Below are 23,018 nucleotides of genomic sequence, written 5' to 3' on the forward strand. Positions count from 1 at the left end.
TGTGTCAAAGTCAAGAGCCACATCATGATGTTTGCAGCCAGGATCATGGGGGCCAGCTGAAAACTTGGGGATAGAAGACTGGGCATGCAGACAATTTTTGTTTTTAGAGATGCTGATGAGGAGCAATCGCATTAAAGAGTAGGATTAGGAAAAAAGAAAATTCAGTGGCGTAATCAGAATTCATGTGAAATATGAAGTTTTCAAAATAAGAGACCGAATTTCAAAAGGCTAACAAATGCATGTACATTCTATTAAACTTACAATCACAATAATGTATATTTCTTTATTATACTTTAATTTCTGGGGTACATGTGCAGAATGTACAGGTTTGTTACATAGATATACACGTGCCATGGTGGTTTGCTGCACCCACCAACTCATCATCTACATTAGGTATTTCTCCTAATGCTATCCCTCCCCTACCCCCCAATCCCCGAGAGGCCTTGGTGTACATGTGTCCTCATTGTTCATCTCCCACTTATGAGTGAGAACATACGGTGTTTGGTTTTCTGTTCTTGTGTTAGTTTGCTGAGAATGATGGTTTCCTCCCTACAAAGGATATAAACTCATCCTTTTTTATGGCTGCATTGTATTCCATGGTGTATATATGCCACATTTTCTTTATCCAGTCCATCATTGATGGGCATTTGGGTTGGTTCCAAGTCAAGTCTTTGCTATTGTGAAGAGTGCCACAATAAATATGCATGTGCATGTTTCTTTATAGTAGAATGATTTATAATCCTTTGGGCATGATTCTGGGCCAAATGGTATTTCTAGTTCTAGATTCTTGAGGAATTGCCACACTGTCTTCCACAATGGTTGAGCTAATTTACACTCCAACCAACAGTGTAAAAGCTTTCCTATTTCTCCACATCCTCTCCAGCATCTGTTGTTTCCTGACTTCTTTTTAATGATAGCTATTCTTAATGATAGCTATTCTAACTGGCCTGAGATGGTATCTCATTGTGGTTTTGATTTGCATTTCTCTAATGACCAGTGATGATGAGCATTTTTTCATATGTTTGTTGGCTGCATAAATGCTTCTTTTGAGAAGTGTCTGTTCATATCCTTTGCCCACTTTTTGATGGGATTTTTTTTATTGTAAATTTGTTTAAATGCTTTGTAGATTCTGGATATTAGTCTTTTGTCAGATGGATAGATTGCAAAAATTTTCTCCCATTCTGTAGGTTGCCTGTTCACTCTGATGATAGCTTTTTTGCTGTGCAGAAGATCTTTAATTAGATCTCTTTTGTCAGTTTTGGCTTTTGTTGTCATTGCTTTTGGTGTTTTAGTCATGAAGTCTTTTCCCATGCTTATGTCCTGAATGGTATTGCCTAGGTTTTCTTCTAGGGTTTTTATGGTTTTAGGTCTTATATTTAAGTCTTTAATCCATCTCAAGTTAATTTTTGTATAAGGTGTAAAGAAGGGATCCAGTTTCAGCCTTCTGCATATGGCTAGCCAGTTTCCCCAAGACCATTTATTAAATAGGGAATCCTTTCCCCATTGCCTGTTTTTGTTGGTTTGTCAAAGATCGATGGTTGTAGATGTGTGGTATTATTTCTGAGGCGTCCGTTCTGTTCTGTTGGTCTATATATCTGTTTTGGTACCAGTATCATGCTGTTTTGGTTACTGTAGCCTTCTAGTATATTTTGAAGTCAGGTAGCATGATGCCTCCAGCTTTGTTCTTTTTTGCTTAGGATTCTCTTGGCTATACGAGCTCTTTTTTCATTCCATATGAAATTTAAAGTAGTTTTTTCCAATTCTGTGAAGAAAGTCATTGGTAGCCTGATGGGGATAGCGTTGAATCTATAAATTACTTTGGGCAATGTGGTCATTTTCATGGTATTGATTCTTCCTATCTATGAGCATGGAATGTTTTTCCATTTGTTTGTGTCCTCTCTTATTTCCTTGAGCAGTGGTTTGTAGTTCTCTTTGAAGATGTCCTTCACATTCCTTGTAAGTTGTATTCCTAGGTATTTTGTTCTCTTTGTAGCAATTGTGAATGGGAGTTCACTCATGATTTTGTTCTCTGTTTGTCTGTTATTGGTGTATAGGAATGCTTGTGATTTTTGCACATTGATTTTGTATCCTGGGACTGCTGAAGTTGCTTATCAGCTTAAGGAGATTTGGGGCTGAGACGATGGGGTTTTCTAAATATACAATCATGTCTTCTGCAAACAGAGACAATTTGACTTCCTCTCTTCCTAATTAAATACGCTTTATTTCTTCCTCCTGCCTGATTGCCCTGGCCAGAACTTCCAACACTATGTTGAATAGGAGTGGTGAGAGAGGGCATCCTGGTATTATGCCAGTTTTCAAAGGGAATGCTTCCAGTTTTTGCCCATTCAGTATGATATTGGCTGTGGGTTTGTTGTAAATAGCTCTTATTATTTTGAGATACGTTTCCATGTATGTGTCCAGGAATTTATCCATTTCTCTAGACTGTCTAGTTTATTTGCACAGAGGTGTTTATAGTATTCTCTGATGGTAGTTTGATTTCTGTGGGATTGGTGGTGATATCCCCTTTATCATTGTTGATTGTGCCTATTTGATTCTTCTCTTTTCTTCTTTAGTATTCTGGCTAGCAGTCTATTTTGTTGATCTTTTCAAAAAACCAGCTCCTTGATTCATTGATTTTTTGAAGGGTTTTTCCTGTCTCTATCTCCTTCAGTTCTGCCCTGATCTTAGTTATTTCTTGTCTTCTGCTAGCTTTTGAATTTGTTTGCTCTTGCTTCTCTAGTTCTTTTAATTGTGATGTTATGGTGTTGATTTCAGATCTTTTCTGCTTTCTGTTGTGTGCATTTAGTACTATAAATTTCCCTCTACACACTGCTTTAAATGTGTCCCAGAGATTCTGGTGTGTTGTGTCTTTGTTCTCATTGGTTTCAAAGAACATCTTTATTTCTGCCTTAATTTTGTTATTTACCCAGTAGTCATTCAGGAGCAGGTTGTTCAGTTTCCATGTAGTTGTGTGGTTTTGAGTGAGTTTCTTAATCTTGAGTTCTAATTTGATTGTTATTATTTCCGTTCTTTTCCATTTGCTGAAGAGTGTTTTACCTCCAATTATGTGGTCAATTTTAGAATAAGTGTGATGTGGTGCTGCAAAGAATGTATATTCTGTTGATTTGGGCTGGAGAGTTGCGAGGGTGTCTATTAGGTCTGCTTGGCCCAGAGCTAAGTTCAAGTGCTTGGCCCAGAGCTAAGTTCAAGTACTGGATATCCTTGTTAATTTTCTATCTATCTATCTCATTGATCTAATATTGACAGTGGGGTGTCAAAGTCACCCACTATTATTGTGTGGGAGTCTAAATTTCTTTGTAGGTCTATAATAACTTGCTTTATGAATCTGGGTGCTCCTGCACTGGGTGCATATACATTTAGGATACTTAGCTCTTCTTGTTGCATTGATCCCTTTACCATTATGTAATGGCCTTCTTTGTCTCTTTTGATCTTTGTTGGGTTAAAGTCTGTTTTATCAGAGACTAGGATTGCAACCTCTGCTTTTTTTTTGCTTTCCATTTGCTTGGTAAGTCTTCCTCCATCCCTTGATTTTGAGCCTATGTGTGTCTTTGCACGTGAGATGGGTCTCCTGAATACAACACACTGATGGGTCTTGATTCTTTATCCAATTTGCCAGTCTGTGTTTTTTAATTGGAGAATTTAGCCTGTTTGCACTTAAGGTTAATATTGTTATGTGTGTATTTAATCCTGTCATTATGATGCTAGCTGGTTATTTTGCCTGTTAATTGATGCAGTTTCTTCATCATGTCAATGGTCTTTACAATTATTTGGTATGTTTTTGCAGTGGCTAGTACTGGTTGTTCCTTTCCATGTTTAGTGCCTCCTTCAGGAGCTCTTGTAAGGCAGGCCTGGTGGTGACAAAAATCTCTCAGCATTTGTTTGTCTGTAAAGGATTTTATTTCTTTCTCTTTCACTTACAAAGCTTAGTTTGGCTGGATATGAAATTCTAGGTTGAAAATTCTTTAAGAGGCCAGGCATGGTGACTCATGCCTGTAATCCCACCACTTTGGAAGGCCAAGGCTGGTGGATCACCTGAGGTCAGGAGTTCAAGACCAGGCTGACCAAGATGGTGAAACCCCGTTTCTACTAAAAATACAAAAATTAGCTAAGCATGGTGGTGGGCACGTGTAATCCCAGCTACTCAGGAGGCTGAGGCAGAGAATTGCTTGAACCTGGGAGGCGGAGGTTGCAGTGAGCCAAGATCGCACCACTGCATTCCAGCCTGGGCGACAGAGCAAGACTCCATCTCAAAAAAAAAAAAAAGAAAAGAAAGAAAATTCTTTAAGAATGTTGAATATTGGCCCCCACTCTTTCTGGCTTGTAGAGTTTCTGCCGAGAGATCCGCTGTTAGTCTGATGGGCTCCCCTTTGTGGGTAACCCGACCTTTCTCTCTGGCTGCCCTTAACATTTTTTCCTTCATTTCAACCTTGGTGAATCTGACAATTTGATGATTATGTGCCTTGGGGTAGCTCTTCTCGAGGAGTATCTTTGTGGTGTTCTCTGTACTTCCTGAATTTGAATGTTGGCCTCTCTTGCTAGTTTGGAGAAGTTCTCCTGGATAATATCCTGAAGAGTGTCTTCCAACTTGGTTCCATTCTCCCCGTCACTTTCAGGCACACCAATCAGACGTAGATTTGGTCTTTTCATATAGTCCCATATGTTTTGGAGGCTTTGTTCATTTCTTTTCACTCTTTTTGCTCTAATCTTCTTGCTTTATTTCATTAAGTTGATCTTCAATCTCTGATATCCTTTCTTCCCAAGCTGCCTCTCTAGATTCCTCGTCTCTGGGCAGGGCATCTCTGAAAAAAAAAAGCAGCAGCCCCAGTCAGGGACTTATAGGTAAAAACTCCATCATCTCCCTGGGACAGAGCACCTGGGGGAATCTAGATTCCTCGTCTCTGGGCAGGGCATCTCTTAAAAAAAAAAAAGCAGCAGCCCCAGTCAGGGACTTATAGGTAAAAACTCCATCTCCCTGGGACAGAGCACCTGGGGGAAGGGGCGGCTATGGGCACAGCTTCAGCAGACTTAAACGTCCCTGCCTGACAGTTCTGAAGAGAGAAGTAGATCTCTCAGCACAGTGTTTGAGCTCTGATTGATAAGGGACATACTGCCTGCTCAAGTGGGTCTCCAGCCCATATATCCTGACTGGGAGACACCTCCCAGTTGGAGCTGACAGACACCTCATACAGGTGAGCTCTGGCTGGCAGGTGCCCCTCTGGGACGAAGCTTCCAGAGGAAGGTACAGGCAGTGATCTTTGCCTTCCTGCAGCCTCCGCTGGTGATACCCAGGCAAACAAGGTCTGGAGTGGACATCCAACAAACTCCAGCAGACCTGCCACAGAGGGGCCTGACTGTTTGTTAGAAGGAAAACTAACAAACAGAAAGGAATAGTATCAACATCAACAAAAAGTATGTCCGCTAAGAGACTCCATCCAAAGGTCACCAACATCAAAGACCAAAGGTAGATAAATCCACGAAGATTGGGAGAAAGCACTGCAAAATGTCTGAAAATTCCAAAAACCAGAATGCCTCTTTTCCAAAGGATCACAACTCCTCACCAGCATGGGAACAAAACTGGACAGAGAATGAGTTTGATGAATTGACAGAAGTAGGCTTCAGAAGGTGGGTAATAAGAAACTCCTCCAAGCTAAAGGAGCATGTTCTAACCCAATGCAAGGAAGCTAAGAACCTTGAGAAAACGTTAGATGAATTGCTATCTAGAATAACCAGTTTAGAGAAGAACATAAATGACCTGATGGAGCTGAAAAACACAGCACGAGAACCTCGTGAAGCATACACAAGTATCAATAGCTGAATTGATCAAGTGGATGAAAGTATAATGTAGATTTTATTTCAAAAATGCAGAAAAAGTAGAAAAGGAAAAATTGAAAGAAGGAAGTAAAAAAGGAAATAAAACATCATAAACATTGTCCCTTTAATGGCTAAACCAGTGTTTAAAATGTAATGTGGGTTAATTGCAATCCATCTTCAATAGAGAGAATTATTTAAGGCAGATTTTTGAGGAAAATTGTGAAATTTCTTTCCCTGGATGAATATTTTTAATGTGGCATTTATAGACCCTTTAATAAAAAGCTGGCCCATTGGAGATAAAAGAGGAACCTAGAGAAATAGCCACATGAACCTCATTTGTGAGACGCACAATTCACAGAGGAATACAGAAGCCAAAGCATTTTCACTTCCCCAGAATTTCTTCTGTGACATTACAAACCCTTTCTGATTAATTTTCTCCAATCCAACGATTATCTTGAGAATCCTTTCTGAAAGACCTGCCTTTCCCTCCTAAGCAGTGCCTGCAATCTAATGTTTCACAAGCATCCTCTGAGACCTGTGGTTGGAAGGAATTGCTATCAAGGAGGCCCACATTAAGGTAAACTTTCTTATGGGAACAAACAGTGAGGAGAGGACTTGATGTCATCTCTCTCTCAGGCTAGTGGCACAAAGACGCCCAAAGTTGGGTCTTGGCTAAAAATTGACCATCGGTCATAGTCTCCTTTAGACTAAATGAGTCAAAAGTCAAACCTGAGTAATTTTCATTGTCTCTAGAACCACACTCACAAAAATCTCATTACATAACACTGTTTGAATACAAGCACACAAGTGTTCCTCTCCCCTTTACAGTCTTAAAAGAAATTTAGTGCCTTGTATAACACCTACCCAAAGCCTCGCATCTGAGAGCCAACATCACCAAGGATTTGCCTTAATGGTTTGCTTGCAGCCCTACACTTTATCGTTAATACTGTGCATTCATTTGCTCTTTTTCTTCTTCTTTGGTAAGATTTCCTAGCCTGGAAATAAGGCACTTCTCTTCAAACTCCTTGGGACTCTCTCATTTGCTGCCTTGATTCATTTCCCTTGTTCAAAGAAATCTTTTATCAAGTCTCTGCCTGTATTTTGGCTCTGATTGCTATATGGCTACATCCTGTGCTCAGCCAACCTTGTATCTTTCTACCTTCGTCTCTGAATGGGATAAGCCTGGAGGCTGCTCAATGACCCAGAAGACCTCTAACCCCTTCTGAATAGAGAAGAATGAGTATAGATACCCTCTGAAGACACATTTCACTTCTGCATAACTTTAATTCTATGTCTTGATCTTTTGTATCTTAAATCTCTATTCCCTTCAGAATTATCAGATTTTCTATTTCCTCTGCCCTTTGATGACCTCCTTGAGCCTCCGGGAGACTTGTCTCAAAATTATCTCACTAATTATCTTGAAATATTTCCTGGTTAAAAATTCTCTTTCAAAAGCAAGATATTATCTTATATCACTGCATTTTGTTTTGATTTATCTGACAAAACTTTATTAAGAAATAAGTCATCAGAAAAAATATTTTATTAATACTTAAACCTACTATGCAGCTCGTTTCGCTTGCAGTTTAACCTGGACCTGTAAACTTTGAATATGAATGAATAGTTCAAGTTCAATCACTGTGTCATTAACAAGGAAAACTTCCTTGAAAATATTTTATTCTGTCTTAACTGTGTTCTCTGGAGAAAAAAGGTGTATTTCCATATACAAAGCTTTTCAAATGCCCATAGGCACTCACAATAACCGTGCAGAACCTTTACAACTACCGTAATCTGCCTGAAAATTACAAGGTTTACTATCAAAGAGGAAAAATTGCAATTCTGCATTCAGGCAACTTGTTCTGGCAGAGTCATCTCTCATATAACTTTTTAGCTAGAGGTGCCTCCATCTTGTTATGGAAGATAATGATAGTGGTTATTATTTATATCATTTTATTAGCAATGCCTCTGAGCATCCTGTAACTCTGATTTGTTTGACAGTTGACATGGCATGTTTAAATCACAGAAAAATTGGCATATTGGCTGGTAGAAAATAATGCAGCTGTAACAGGGTTTGGTACATTGAATTTCACTGACATTGCTACTTATGAGAGGAGAAATAACTCTTTTTTCTCGCTTCATCACTTATGATTAGAGGGCCCAGACAGTTCAGGCAATATAGTCAGTGCTCAATATATTTTACTATTCTTCCTCAAAGATAAATTCCTGTCCTGCTGGATCTACTTCTGTTGTTTAAAGGGCAAGTGCTGTCATGTTCCGTAAGTATATGAAGATAGAGGAATGAGAATGTTCATAACTTGGAGAAGAGACTGACCACATCCTATCACATCTCTCTGAATGGATGCAGGGACTGTTCCAGTGACTTGAGGAAAACAGACTTTGTCCAGGAATAATGAATGACTTTTCTTGTCTCCACTGCAGCAGTGAGTGAAGGACCAACTACCCAACAACCACCTATGCTGCCCCCATCTCAGCCTGAGCATTCTAGCAGTGAGGAGGCACCAAGCAGAACCATCCCCACAGCTTGTGTTCGACCAACTCATCCACTCCGCAGCTTTGCTAATCCTTTGCTACCTCCACCAATGAGTGCAATAGAACCGAAAGTCCCTTACACACCACTTTTGTCTCAGCCAGGTAAAGTACTCGGTTGTTCACTTTTAAAATTCTTTTCTTATTATTATTGGTGCCTCTATTTAAGTGCATGAGGGTTCTTGAGAAGGCCTAGATGTCATATATCTTTTCAATGTTGATTACATGCCCAGTGTGCTCATTTTTGTTACTGATGCTTGTAGTATAACCCTTAATGACCCACCTCCCAAGCAACTGATTGGTTGTAGGTGCTTTTCATCCCTTTGGAAAGTTGACCATGAATCCTGGAAGCCAGTCCACCGTTTTTAATATGTGCTATAGGTGTGCTTGCTAGAGAATACTGGAAACATTCCTGATTCCCTAACTTCATTCTGCCACATGAGTTCTAAGGGTTAAAGCTAGACTCCAAGATTAGATGTAAAGGTGTAAAAATCTGCAAAACCACTTTTTAGAGAAATGGATTGGATCTCATAATTCTAATTTGTGCCTTTCAGTAGTCATTTCTCAGGAGTTCTTACTTATTTCAGAGTACTAGGCCACAAAGGAATGTCAGAACCAGTGTTGAGTACAACTCAACTAATTTTAAAAATGAAGAAACTAAAATTTAGATTGATAGAAAGTAACATATCTATGGTCCTTTCTAAGAAAATAAGATGGCAGGGTTGGGAAACGAGTCCCAGATTCCCAATGCAGTATTGATTTTATTACTTCACCTAGTATCCAAATTGAGCTCCATTTTGTTTTTGTTAGGGATTGAGGAGAGGGAGTGTATGAGAGAGAGACAGAGACAAAAAGAGATGGAGGAAAAGAAGAAACAGGTAGAATGAATAAGTCAATAGATAAGTAGAGATAAATAAATAGTACTTAAAATTATTTGGAATATTAGAATAATTCTTAAAATCCTCAGTATATCAGGCATAAGATAGTAAATTTCAGTAGTTCTAAGTAATCTGAGATGGCCTCCTTGATAAGCACAGGCAGCTGAACTGGGCTAATTACATTATGCTCATACATTTGACTACTTTTCGTTACTCAGACCTACAATAATTTATTTTGTTGCATTAGTACACAAGCCACATAATGACTACAAAAGCTAGAAAAATGATTGTCTATGAAGTATAAATATTAATTATTTTATATTAAGAATGTATCTAGTTGCTGGGATGACATTAGTTGATTTGTACACATCACCTCTGATGTTCTCAACATTTACATGATGTGCAATATGGATACTCAGCTACACAGCCCCTGGGAGGTGGAGTGGAGCATGAAGGCATGTAGGATTCCATTGGTTGGGACACACGTTCCACTGTGGAGTCTTCCTTGACACATAGGCTCAGCACAGGTCATGATTTCATTCTACAAGAAATGGCCCTTCTCACCCCAGCAAAGCCCACATAGGGGCTTAAAAAGGTCTGTATTGCCCAAGCCCCTCTCTCTACCCTCCCATGCATACACACTCCACACATACATTATGGGGAGGATCTGCTACTTTATATGGCCCCAAAACTATGAAGTCTTTGATAATTGAGGCAGAGACAACTTGAAGCAAGAGCATTCATTTACTGAAATTCTGGTGCCAAGAGTATGCTTCCTTGTGATTTCTGGCTGCATCTGTTTCCCCACTGCAAGCACAACCCAAGGAAAGAAACAGACCTTGAAGGAAACTAGTATTCAAGATAGTTGACAGCTGAATTGCAACTGCTAACAATAACTAGCCTTTAATGAATCTTTAATGCACATGCCTATAGGACAGGCATGATTCTGAAGGCTTATTACATCTCATTTGATCCTCTAAACAACTTTGTGAGGTAGCTACTAGTCTTAACCCCATTTTAGGCACAAGGAAACTGAGACACAGAGAATCATAGCAAGTAAGTAATTAATGCATCTTTTCCTTGCTTTCCTGGGTTCTCAAATTTTAGAAACTCATTTGTGCCTCTTAGTTTGTGTCTAACTTGTTTAATAAGAAAAAGACTAATAAAACGGCTAAATTATTAAATCATTAGAAGAAAAAATCAAGAAACATCTTAAAATAATTCTGAATTGAAGAATATATTTTCTCATCAGATTTCTTCACTCACATTTTAATGAGGAAAGGTAAGAACCTCAACTATTCTATAGTAAAGAGGACCAATTTGATAGCAACAAAAAGTAAAGTGCAGTTGCAGCAGTTTATGCTGTTAATGTTCTCTCTGCTTGCAAGTAAAAACTTTAAGAATAAAACAGCTGAAAATGACATTCTGGAGGCTACTTTAAATGAAAAATTTTACTGCACCACTGATGTTTACAGTGATGTTTAGTTTGGGACACAAGATTTGGAAGTCAACCTATGCTCTGAAGTGCTACAATAACAAAAGGATACAATTTTTTTTAAAGAAGATTTGATGATAGATGGAGCAGAGAATTGGCATTTTTTTACTAGTTATTTTCTTCTAATTACATTAATGCCAAAGCTGCCTAAAACAAAATCTGATACAATGCAGTATAAGTGGATTATGTCCTTCATAGAAGGGAAGTAGAATCAGTTGTGCTGTTTCTATACTAATTTCATCAAATAATAAGCATGTCTGAAGAGCCAAAGAACCATTCTAATGGCAACCAGGCAAAATCTCGTTTTCTTTTATTTTCATGGTACCCTTAAGATCCTTCTTTTGTTTTTATTTGAACTATTTCTCTCAAGCCATCTCTTCTTTCCTATTTTCAGATATCTCTGGCTAGAGTTTTTGTTTGATTTTATGATTTTTATAGCTCCTCTTTAAATGCCACTCTCCCCCACTCAACTGGAGGCATGCCCCGCCATCCCTTTGGAATTATTAAATTCCTTTTCCTTTAGTGTTTCTCTCTTATTGTCTTCCTATGATTCCTGTTCATTTCATAATGTCTTACCTCATGATTTTCAAATAAGTTCTTCCTGCATTGCTCCTGACACATGGTAAATAGCATGCTTTTTAAAAGGGCTGATGTTTACTTATTCTGATAGAAAAAGAAAATTAGCAGACTGACAAATGTATTAGCTGTGACATTAACTACATGCTTCTTAGACTTAAAGATGAAATACTTAGAGCTTTCAACAAGTTTTAATTCTAAGAAAATCATTACTTTAGTCAAACTGATTGATGAAGTAAAGTCATTCTCTTGTCAGCTTTTTAAAAAAATACCTCAAATAATTTTACTGTGGATTTCACAAGAAAGGACTGCATAATTAGTGATGAATTTATCTTTACTTACCGCAAGTAATTACTTTAGAATATGGTAATGTGAGGCATTGCTCTAATTTTTAAAAATGAGAAACTTCTACTTTGAAAGCTTTGAGATTAGGATCAAGGAAGAAGCTCTTTCCCCACTCAAATTCCTGTGTGTGAATTTGCTTTTTTAAAAAATTTATTTTATTTTAGGTTCTGGGGTACATGTGCAGGACGTGCAGGTTTGTTACATAGTTAAACGTGTGCCATGGTGGTTTGCTGCACCTATCAACCCATCACTTAGGTATTAAGCCCTGCATGCATTAGCTATTTTTCCTGATGCTCTTCCTCCCTTCACCCTACCCACCGACAGGCACCAGTGTGTGCAGTGTGTGTTGTTCCCCTCCCTGTGGATTTTCATGAGCAACACCATCAGTCTGTGCCTTAGTTTGCCTCCCAATAAGGCACACAGAGCTATGCTTGCAGCAGTTTTACATGGGTCTAGGGCAAAACATATTATGCAGTAATAGTCTCCATGGGGTTGCAGAGCATTTTGCAATATTTTTATAGTAAGCAGTAATTAGAAAGCCATTCTGTTGTCATAACGACTGAAATTCTGCTTACCTGAAAACAGATTCATTTCCTCAATTTTTTTTCTTCCACCTGCTGAGTTAAAAATGTAACTTACAAGACTCTAGGGTATTTATGGTGTTTCTTACAATTTCATCATCACCTTACAATAGAGTGCTTCCATTTTTTAACGCTTTATCTATAGACGTGAATAACCATGAGATCTTTACACATTTCATGGAGGCTGCAATCACTACACTTTGCAAATCACAAATGTAGACATGTAAGTGATTTGGCTTAGTCCACTTTCAGGTTAAATAGAAAATGTTCGATAGAGTGTTGGGCTTATTGCATTATAAATCTGACATAAATTTTACAAAGGGCTAAGATAGGGTGTGTGGGTTTTTTTCTTCTTTACTAGTTAAAATTCCTTTTAGCTGTGGAATGATCAGCTGCACTTTAAATGAACCTGGGTTAGGAGACCATTTGTCTTCTAGAGATGTAATTCTAAAAATTCTAAAGGGAAAGAAAATGTGATCTCTTAAATAGTGACCTTTATATCATAATACTCTTTTATAACATATCATAATACTCTTTCATAACATTAGCCCCTTGGACCTCCTGCAACTTTGTAAAACTCCATAAGCACTATATTTTCCTTCATTTACACATTGCATTTTACACACACATATATTTATAAAAGCAAAACTCCAGAGCATTCTGATCTTTTCCATCTTCAAGGGATCAATATGTCAGTGGACACGACAAGTCCAAAACTCACTTCATTGTACTGCGAAATTGAGTTTGATTTTCCCCGTGCAAACTGTGGCATGTGCTTTAATTTGTCTGAGAATTGAAGACAAGGAGTGGGTGGAGGTGGCTGACAGTGGACAGAAAAGGCGCTTGATTTATATTTTATGGATGGTTGGGAAATCATGTATGTATTCCTGCTGTAACCTGATCTTTTTGGCAGGCCTTATTTCAGTAAATCTGCTATCACACAAAACTGCCAATAAATTACTATAATGCATTAATACAATTGCTTTCCCTGAGCCACTGGTAGGCTGCCATTGCGGGTATTCATCAAGAATACCACACGAGTGTTCCATTCTGCTAAAATCAGCCACAGGCAGAGGTCATGGGAGATCAGACATCCTTTAGAAGGTGACACAAGACGGTCATTTTAAAGGCCAGTCAGATAGAATAAATCATTGGCACAACTAAATAGGAGAGATGTGTTGATTTGATTTGGTGTTATTGAAGCCAATACTTCCAATCAATGCTAGAGTGGAAAATTACACTACATCTTATTACATAAGTTTCATCTCATGTGAAAGCTATCGGTGTGGCTTTTTGGTAGACATCTCCTTGAAATTTTCCTGTCCTCACTCCTAACAGATTTTTTTTAATAGGTGAAATTTGATTCGATTTGGTCTGGTCATCCTAAATTATCCATTGGTAAAATGTAATTAAGGCAAATTTGCTTTAAGTATCAATAATGTTTGTGACTCTGGAACCTACCTACCTGGTGGTTTAATAAATTAGTATTTCCTCTGAGGTTTTAGTAAATAAATATTAATAGGAAAAGAGCTCTGTTAATTGCCCAGAGGAGAGAGAAATAATTTCTAGAAGAGTCATTATGAGTAAGCCAAGTAATTCATGCCCTATTTATAAGTGACAAAGCAGAGGCCTAAAAACATTAGGCAGCTTGCCCAAGGTCAACAATTGAGGTGACAGCGAAATGTAAAGAATTTGGAGAAATTTTTTTTTGTTTTTTTTTTAACTTTGAAGATAGATAGATACAGGATTTTACCTAGCTTTTTTGTGATGTTAACAGTTATTCTTAGAGTGACTTTTTCCCCCCCAAAAGGGGTCTTCTAGGATCCTAATAATTAAATATTCTTTAGGAGGAACTACATCAGGTAAGTTAAGTCATTTAGCTGAGTGTTTGAGTAAACATTTTATTCCTTTATGTTGGCATTACATGGAGAGGAGATGTTATAGCAAAAGTAGCAACTAGCTGGAGCACTCTGGAATAGCTGCCATCTGCCTTCAACTCACCTGTCCAGTCTGTCGAGTATCCCTCTACGGTAAGGCGGGAAGCCAGGGGCTGACATCTGACATCTGTTGCTTTCACCGTCACTGATGGCCAAGGCTTTAGAAACAAATTAAAAAATAAAGATGAGCATAAAGAAGTATATAAGAGTTTAAGGCGTATGGGACTATTGCTTACAATGGGAGTTGGAGAGTGTGACCATAGGTCAATGAGAGCAAAAACTGAACAGCTAGTATTTTTCAGAATTGCAAAAACCTCTTTTGGGGAGGGAGTGAATGACTGCAGTAGAAAAGTTTGAGTCCCTTTTATGAAAGGTTTGCCCAATTACAAGAAAAATTGAAGTTAACTATCAACCTAATACAATGAAACTCTGAGGTTAAAGTATTCAGTGGCCATCCAGATAATCGTAAGAGAAAGTGAAAAATAATCTATTTTCAGAACTTTGTAACCTAATAGAAGACATAATTCGAAACATGTAAGCTACAAAGAATGTACTTGGATTATACTGCAGAGTGGGTGGCCGCATGAGTGACAGAAGGAATGGTGAAGGAAAGGTGGGCAGTAGGTTGTTTTCAAGGCAGTAAATATTCCTTTTACATTTCTTATACACTTGATAGGTCACATGGTTAACTACTGCTGTATAGATTTTGTTGTTGTTTTGAAATATTTTGAAAATAAAGCATCTTTTTAAAAATCAACTTACATAAAAGTAGTAAGGCTTATGCTTTATGTTTTGTCACCTTTTTATAGTTTACAGAGGACATTTCCAAATAAATGTATATCTACCTGAGAAGTAACTTTGACCAGCATTACCAATACAGAGGTCAATATTTAGAGAGGTTGAATACCTTTCAACTTTTCCAGGGTCATGTGTCATTATTCTTAGGACCTTCATCGCCACCCTTACATATGGTGGACACTCGAATGTTGGTTGAATTGGTCAGAATATAATAAAATAATAAAGGTTAGAGCCAGAATTTGACTGCAGTTCTTCAATTTCAAGTCTAATAATGAGTTTAGACAAACCAGAGCGACTTGTAAGTTTGTAAGGATTAGATATCATCAGGTACTAGAAAAAGATAAAGGCAGATAAGATGAAATAACTTACAAATTCATGAACATTTTATAACATGTTTAATAATCTGAACTATAAATAGCATCTTATGCTAAAGCCAAATAAATTGCATATAGAGTGGAAAAGACACTTGAAACCACAGTCCTCAGAAATTCAGTGGTTTATTTTTATGAAAATAAACAGACGACATGCAGTGGCCTCCATAAAGAAGAATAGCATTCTCTGCGTTCATAGAAAGGAGGCGGCCAGGTGTGGTGGCTCACACCCATAATCCTAGCACTTTGGGAGGCTGAGGCAGGCGGATTGCCTGAGCTCAGGAGTTCAAGACCAGCCTGGGCAACACAGTGAAACCCCATCTCTACTAAAATACAAAAAAATTAGCCGGGCATGGTGTCATGTGCCTGTAATCCCAGATACTCAGGAGGCTGAGACAGGAGAATCACTTGAACCTGGAAGGCAGAGGTTGCAGTGAGCCAAGATCATGCCACTGCACTCCAGTCTGGGTGACAGAGCAAGACTCCATCTCAAAAAAAAAAGAGGAGGAGGAGTGTGAATCAGTGGAAGTCAGAGTCCTAAGGACTAGTCTCTCCATCATGCCAACTACAGAACTGATTTTGCTCTTCTGAATCTCACTTTTCTCATCTGTGAAATCAGATGGTCTTTCCTCTTTAAGGAGGAAGGAAACATGAAATTCTACAACCTCAGTTACTACAGAAATAAGGGTAGATATTCTCCCTTTCTCCTTTTTGTTTTGTGAAAGACTATGAGTAAGAGAAAGGTTTTAATTTGAATATTTTGAGACTCATGGTATACATTTTAAGTATTCTAAGTAGTTGACAGAGATCTTTAAAGTTCTTCAATGAGCATCAAGTTACAGTTGCTTTCTTTGGCAGCAAGGGGAAATGTGAAATAAAGTGCTCACATAAACCTCTGTGCTAATGGACTATTGAAAATGTGTTATGAAAAAATCTAACATACTGAAAGCAAACAAAAAGTCTCTGTCATATTAAAATAAACAGTTTAACCATCAGCAACCCATTTCTAAAGACATGACCTGTAGTACCTAAAAGACTGTGTGAAAAACAGTCTTCGATTTGAATGTTTATAACTCTTATCTTACTAGCAGGGACTTATAAACAAATTCAGGTGTCATGTTAAACATCTTGTGTGTGTTCCAGCATTGACTTTCATCTTAGGCTTGCAGGAGGATTGATGTTCTTATCTCCAGGATCTCTTTATTTACTGGAATACCAAGGCTCTTAGAGGAGAATGCCTTTATCTTCTGTGGTAAAAGGGATTCTAACAAGCTTTTTTGGTGGAAAACAATGATAAGTAAGCCCTATTCATGAAACCGTATGCCTCTCATTTTGAAATGAATAATTGCACGTACAGACTTATAAGAATAATGACACTTGTAGTGACTGCTATTTTTAATGTCTTTTTCAAAGTGCTCTTCTAAAACATTCTTCTTTGACATTTCTGATTCTTTAACCCAGCAAGTTTTATGTATTTTTCTATTTCTGAGAAATAGAAATAGTAAGTAATACTGAGTAAGAATTTTCTAACAGATACCACTTTTTTTTTTTTTTTTTTGAGACGGAGTCTCGCTCTGTTGCCCAGGCTGGAGTGCAGTGGTGCAATCTCTGCTCACTGCAAGCTCTGCCTCCGGGGTTCACGCCATTCTCCTGCCTCAGCCTTCCGAGTAGCTGGGACTACAGGTGCCTGCCACCACGCCCAGCTAATTTTTTTGTATTTTTAGTAGAGACGGGGTTTCACCGTGTTAGCCAGGATGGTCTCGATCTCCTGACCTTGTGATCTGCCCGCCTCGGCCTCCCAAAGTGCTGGGATTATAGGCATGAGCCACCGCGCCCGGCCGAGACCACATTTTTTTTTAGACAGTCTCTTACTCTGTCACCCAAGCTAGAGTGCGCTGGCTCAATCACAGCTCACTGAAGCTTTGTCCTCCCTGGCAGTGGTGATCCTCTCACCTCAGCTTCCAGAGTAACTGGGACTACAGGTGAGCGACACCTCACATGACTTAATTTTTGTATTTTTTTGCAGAGATGAGGTTTTGTTATGTTGTCCAGGCTAGTCTCAAACTCCTGGGCTCAAGTGATTTACCCACCTCACACTCCCAAAGTGTTAGGATTACAGGCATGAGCCACCGCGCCTGGCTAAGACTGCATTTTTTTAAACCACAATAACCTAGTATGCTCTTAAGTCAAAAATTAACTTTTAGTTTTAGTGTTGCACTTCAAAGAATATAGTTATTTGTTTATTTTCTTTTTGGCCACGCTCTGAGTGGTACCTCATTTAATAGAAACAGGCTGCTTGGTCCACACATGCCTGAGCTGACACATTAGAATACTTGATAAATCTGGAGAACACATTGCCTGATAAGTTGAACCCAGTGAAGTTTTCATCACCTTATGAGAGACGGTGAGCAGAGCAGGTCAGAGCCACTGCTCAGAGCTGTCTGAATGTCGTTCCCTGAGTCTAAAGAAAAGAGTGGCCTCTTTCATTTGGACAGGGCTTGCCCTCAAATCGTAAATGCATTTGACAGCCAGGAAGCCATTTTCACTGTCTCACTTAAATGGTCACACTGCAAATGATCCCACCACATCACAATAGCATAGGTCCCAAGTAAGGCCTTATATCCAACAGGTGTACAGATTAGGTGGTCACTACCTGGCTTCTTCTCTCTCATAAATACTGCATCTCCCGACTTGCTCCTCACAATGGACCAATTTAATGTGATTAAAGCTTCTGGAGTTTCCTAGATCCCAGCTCTAACTTCCAGTTTAGCTATTCCCTGCACCAACTCTCTGCAAAGAGAATCAATAGCAAAGCAAAGAGGGATAAGAAGTGAGGAGTAGGAAGTAAGCTATTGAAAGTGAGAAAAAGAGGTTATTTCTCATTGAGCACATGTAAAACACTACTGATGTCTTTGTCTTCTCACTGAAAAATTATACATTTTGTTTTTATTAAGTATGTTACAGTATGGGTCATGTCCAAACATGATTTGAGATATAAATATTAACTTCTAAGCTCAGCATGGACATGGCTATCAAAAGCAGTGTTTCTCAAGTTTTGTGTGCCTGGGAATCACCTGCAGACATTATGAAAAGGCAGATTTAGATTTAGCAGATCTGGAGTAGAGCCTGAAGTTCTGAATTGCTAAAAAGATTCTAGGCTTTGCTGAGGCTGACCCTCTGCAGATTAGTTTATGAGGTAGGTTGGATTTTGAACAGATTGTATGCTCTTAACCTGGGGTTCATGGAAGAACTTGTGGGTTTGGTAACTCACTTGAAATTAAATGGATATTTCTCTGTGGGTGTGCCTGTACATTTTTCTAGCAAGTGAGTTCATAGCATTCATTAGTGTCTCAAATTATTTATTATCTATAACAGGTTAAGAACCACTTGACCTGCTGTTTTGTCATCACTCTCAACGTAGCTCACCTGTGGAACATAAACCAATGTCTGTTTTTCTTGTTTGTTTTTCAAGATCAGTTCCAAAACCTTGTACTGAAACAACTTTTCTGAATCTGAGGCCAAAAGCTGAGTACTTGTGCTCTACTCAAATGAAACTCTGCAAAATTTATTCATTTTCATAGAAATACCTGAGGCTTTGTACATTTTTCAACATGTGATGAGGGATTTAGTTAAATTAGTATTTATAAATTTGTCCTTCTTCTGCAACGATCTCTTATTTTTATTGCCTAAATGAAGATCAATAGAGCCACGGCTGTCCATGGTCTATTTTCTCCAAAAGATGAGCTCCTGTGGGGAAATGAGATGTGTTGTCCTTCGAAGGGGGTCATCCTAACCTGTCCTTAGCACCCCTCAGATGGTACACTGAAAAGCACTTCCTGCACAGACTTAATGACTGCACACACATTTCCCCAAACATGACTCATCATTTAATAAAAATTTCCCATTCAGCCAGTATCACCCCAGGTTGAACAGCATATGCAATCTGTAAAATAAAATAAATTTTAATTTTTTTTCTGGTGGTAGGGAGGGTAAGTGAACCCATGAATAGTGATAATGTTAAATCACAGAGAACGGGAGCTAATTAAAATAATTGTTTATTTGAGCAGTCAAGAAGTTCAATTGTATTCTATAATTTCCCAGAAGATATTATCATAAATCATTTATTGGGTATAAAAATGCTGTAAGTCAAAAGAGTATGTGTTTGAGGAGGCTGGAGAGTGCTAAAGAGGAGTTGAGAGAAAGGAGTGCAAAAACAAGAAAGATATTTGAAGACAGTTTTCACCCTTTGCATTATTCAAACTAAAGAAGCTCTAAAGCCAAGTACTATGTTATTCTTTCCCAAGACTTCAGACATTTTCACTTCCATGATACTGTGATGTTTATAGTTATACTGGCTCCCCATTTAAATTGGAACAAGTCTAGCTGGGATCAACATAGAGAAGACAGCAGGAATATGCTGATTTACTCCTATTCTTTCTTCTACCTCTTTCATCACCCCCTGCCACCATCCCACACTATAACTGCTGTCTCTTCTCCTTCTCTCTCACTCTCACATACTCCTCTCCTCTAAGATTGTCTGGTCTGGTCTGTTTCACTCAGCTTTCTATCAAGGCCTACCTTGTAGAATTTTTTATTTTTGTCTAAGAAAGAACATATAATTTAAGCCTTACTTATCAGCTGAGTGGCTTTGAACAAGTCCTTTATCTTCTTTGAATTTTGATTTTCCTATCCCCAAGGCATGAGCAATAAGGTATGCTTTAAAAGGTCTATTTTAAAGAACAGATAAGAAAATGTAGGAAAAGGTGTTTTACTGTAGTTTATGTACCTGTAGGTGGGACAAAGGTTACCTGTTTTACCCTTTCTCTCTCTAGGTTTTAGTTTAGTTTATAAAAATAATAGAGACAAGGTACTGATAACCAGATGGGAATCAAGGATTGCAGAGAATCACAGCCTTTTGGAAAATGGTAGCAGTAGGTGGAAGACCTCTTCCTCCCTCCCTGACTACAAGAATATTCGACCTGCTAGCTGTAAACTGAAACAGACAGTAGAGAGGTGGCTGGGACTTCTGGAGTCAGGCCTTGCCTTGTTTGCTTAACAAATGCAATTCTTGTGAAGTTTAAGGATAGAGGGTGGAGGAGCCAAGATGGCCGAATAGGAACAGCTCTGGTCTACAGCTCCCAGCGTGAGCGACGCAGAAGACGGGTGATTTCTGCATTTCCATCTGAGGTACCAGGTTCATCTCACTAGGGAGTGCCAGACAGTGGGCACAGGTCAGTGGGTGCGCGCACCGTGCGCGAGCCGAAGCAGGGCGAGGCATTGCCTCACTTGGGAAGCGCAAGGGGTCAGGGAGTTCCCTTTCTGAGTCAAAGAAAGGGGTGACGGAAGGCACCTGGAAAATCGGGTCACTCCCACCCGAATACTGCGCTTTTCCGACGGGCTTAAAAAACGGCACACCATGAGAGTATATCCCGCACCTGCCTCGGAGGGTCCTACGCCCACAGAGTCTCGCTGATTGCTGGCACACGGCAGTCTGAGATCAAACTGCAAGGCGGCAGCAAGGCTGGGGGAGGGGCGCCCGCCATTGCCCAGGCTTGCTTAGGTAAACAAAGCAGCCGGGAAGCTCGAACTGGGTGGAGCCCACCACAGCTCAAGGAGGCCTGCCTGCCTCTGTAGGCTCCACCTCTGGGGGCAGGGCACAGACAAACAAAAAGACAGCAGTAACCTCTGCAGACTTAAATGTCCCTGTCTGACAGCTTTGAAGAGAGCAGTGGTTCTCCCAGCACGCACTGGAGATCTGAGAACGGGCAGACTGCCTCCTCAAGGGGGTCCCTGACCCCTGACCCCCCAGCAGCCTAACTGGGAGGCACCCCCCAGCAGGAGCACACTGACACCTCACACGGCAGGGTATTCCAACAGACCTGCAGCTGAGGGTCCTATCTGTTAGAAGGAAAACTAACAAACAGAAAGGACATCCACACCAAAAACCCATCTGTACATCACCATCATCAAAGACCAAAAGTAGATAAAACCACAAAGATAGATGGGGAAAAAACAGAACAGAAAAACTGGAAACTCTAAAAAGCAGAGCGCCTCTCCTCCTCCAAAGGAACGCAGTTCCTCACCAGCAACAGAACAAAGCTGGATGGAGAATGACTTTGATGAGCTGAGAGAAGAAGGCTTCAGACGATCAAATTACTCTGAGCTACGGGAGGACATTCAAACCAAAGGCAAAGAAGTTGAAAACTTTGAAAAAAATTTAGAAGAATATATAACTAGAATAATCAATACAGAGAAGTGCTTAAAGGAGCTGAGGGAGCTGAAAACCAAGGCTCGAGAACTACGTGAAGAATACAGAAGCCTCAGGAGCCGATGCGATCAACTGGAAGAAAGGGTATCAGCAATGGAAGATGAAATGAATGAAATGAAGCGAGAAGGGAAGTTTAGAGAAAAAAGAATAAAAAGAAATGAGCAAAGCCTCCAAGAAATATGGGACTATGTGAAAAGACCAAATCTACATCTGATTGGTGTACCTGAAAGTGATGGGGAGAATGGAACCAAGTTGGAAAACACTCTGCAGGATATTATCCAGGAGAACTTCCCCAATCTAGCAAGGCAGGCCAACGTTCAGATTCAGGAAATACAGAGAACACCACAAAGATACTCCTTGAGAAGAGCAACTCCAAGACACATAATTGTCAGATTCACCAAAGTTGAAATGAAGGAAAAAATGTTAAGGGCAGCCAGAGAGAAAGGTCGGGTTACCCTCAAAGGGAAGCCCATCAGACTGACAGCTGATCTCTCAGCAGAAACCCTACAAGCCAGAAGAGAGTGGGGGCCAATATTCAACATTCTTAAAGAAAAGAATTTTCAACCCAGAATTTCATATCCAGCCAAACTAAGTTTCATAAGTGAAGGAGAAATAAAATACTTTACAGATAAGCAAATGCTGAGAGATTTTTGTCACCACCAGGCCTGCCCTAAAAGAGCTCCTGAAGGAAGCACTAAACATGGAAAGGAACAACCGGTACCAGCTGCTGCAAAATTATGCCAAAATGTAAAGATCATCAAGACTAGGAAGGAACTGCATCAACTAACAAGCAAAATCACCAGCTAACATCATAATGACAGGATCAAATTCACACATAACAATATTAACTGTAAATGTGAATGGACTAAATGCTCCAATTAAAAGACACAGACTGGCAGATTGGTTAAAGAGTCAAGAACCATCAGTGTGCTGTATTCAGGAAACCCATCTCAAGTGCAGAGACACACATAGGCTCAAAATAAAAGGATGGAGGAAGATCTACCAAGCAAATGGAAAACAAAAAAAGGCAGGGGTTGCAATCCTAGTCTCTGATAAAACAGACTTTAAACCAACAAAGATCAAAAGAGACAAGGCCATTACATAATGGTAAAGGGATCAATTCAACAAGAAAAGCTAACTATCCTAAATATATATGCACCCAATACAGGAGCACCCAGATTCATAAAGCAAGTCCTGAGTGACCTACAAAGAGACTTAGACTCCCACACATTAATAATGGGAGACTTTAACACCCCACTGTCAACATTAGACAGATCAACGAGACAGAAAGTCAACAAGGATACCCAGGAATTGAACTCAGCTCTGCACCAAGTGGACCTAATAGACATCTATAGAACTCTCCACCCCAAATCAACAGAATATACATTTTTTT

At 39.3% G+C, this 23,018-nt stretch overlaps 1 protein-coding gene and 1 long non-coding RNA gene across 6 annotated transcripts in view; one reads left to right on the forward strand and one right to left on the reverse strand.

The window, feature by feature from the left end:
* The window catches only part of DCC (DCC netrin 1 receptor), a 1,195,251-nt gene that overhangs the window by 1,150,385 nt on the left and 21,848 nt on the right, over window positions 1-23,018 (forward strand). For 4 of the 5 annotated variants that reach the window (XM_003827228.5, XM_034943736.3, XM_055102431.2 and 1 more), the window contains one exon: window positions 8,269-8,481. In XM_003827228.5, coding sequence (XP_003827276.2) covers window positions 8,269-8,481 — 213 coding nt within the window. The remainder of the gene's footprint in view (window positions 1-8,268; window positions 8,482-23,018) is intronic. The other variant, XM_034943737.3, reaches the window with a different exon arrangement.
* LOC117976803 (uncharacterized) overlaps window positions 1-23,018 on the reverse strand; it is a 346,072-nt gene that overhangs the window by 10,252 nt on the left and 312,802 nt on the right. Inside the window, exon 3 of the long non-coding RNA XR_004667572.2 lies at window positions 14,253-14,346. This is a non-coding gene — a long non-coding RNA (uncharacterized LOC117976803). The remainder of the gene's footprint in view (window positions 1-14,252; window positions 14,347-23,018) is intronic.

This window comes from Pan paniscus, chromosome 17 (assembly GCF_029289425.2).
Source record: "Pan paniscus chromosome 17, NHGRI_mPanPan1-v2.0_pri, whole genome shotgun sequence".
NCBI lineage: Eukaryota > Metazoa > Chordata > Mammalia > Primates > Hominidae > Pan > Pan paniscus.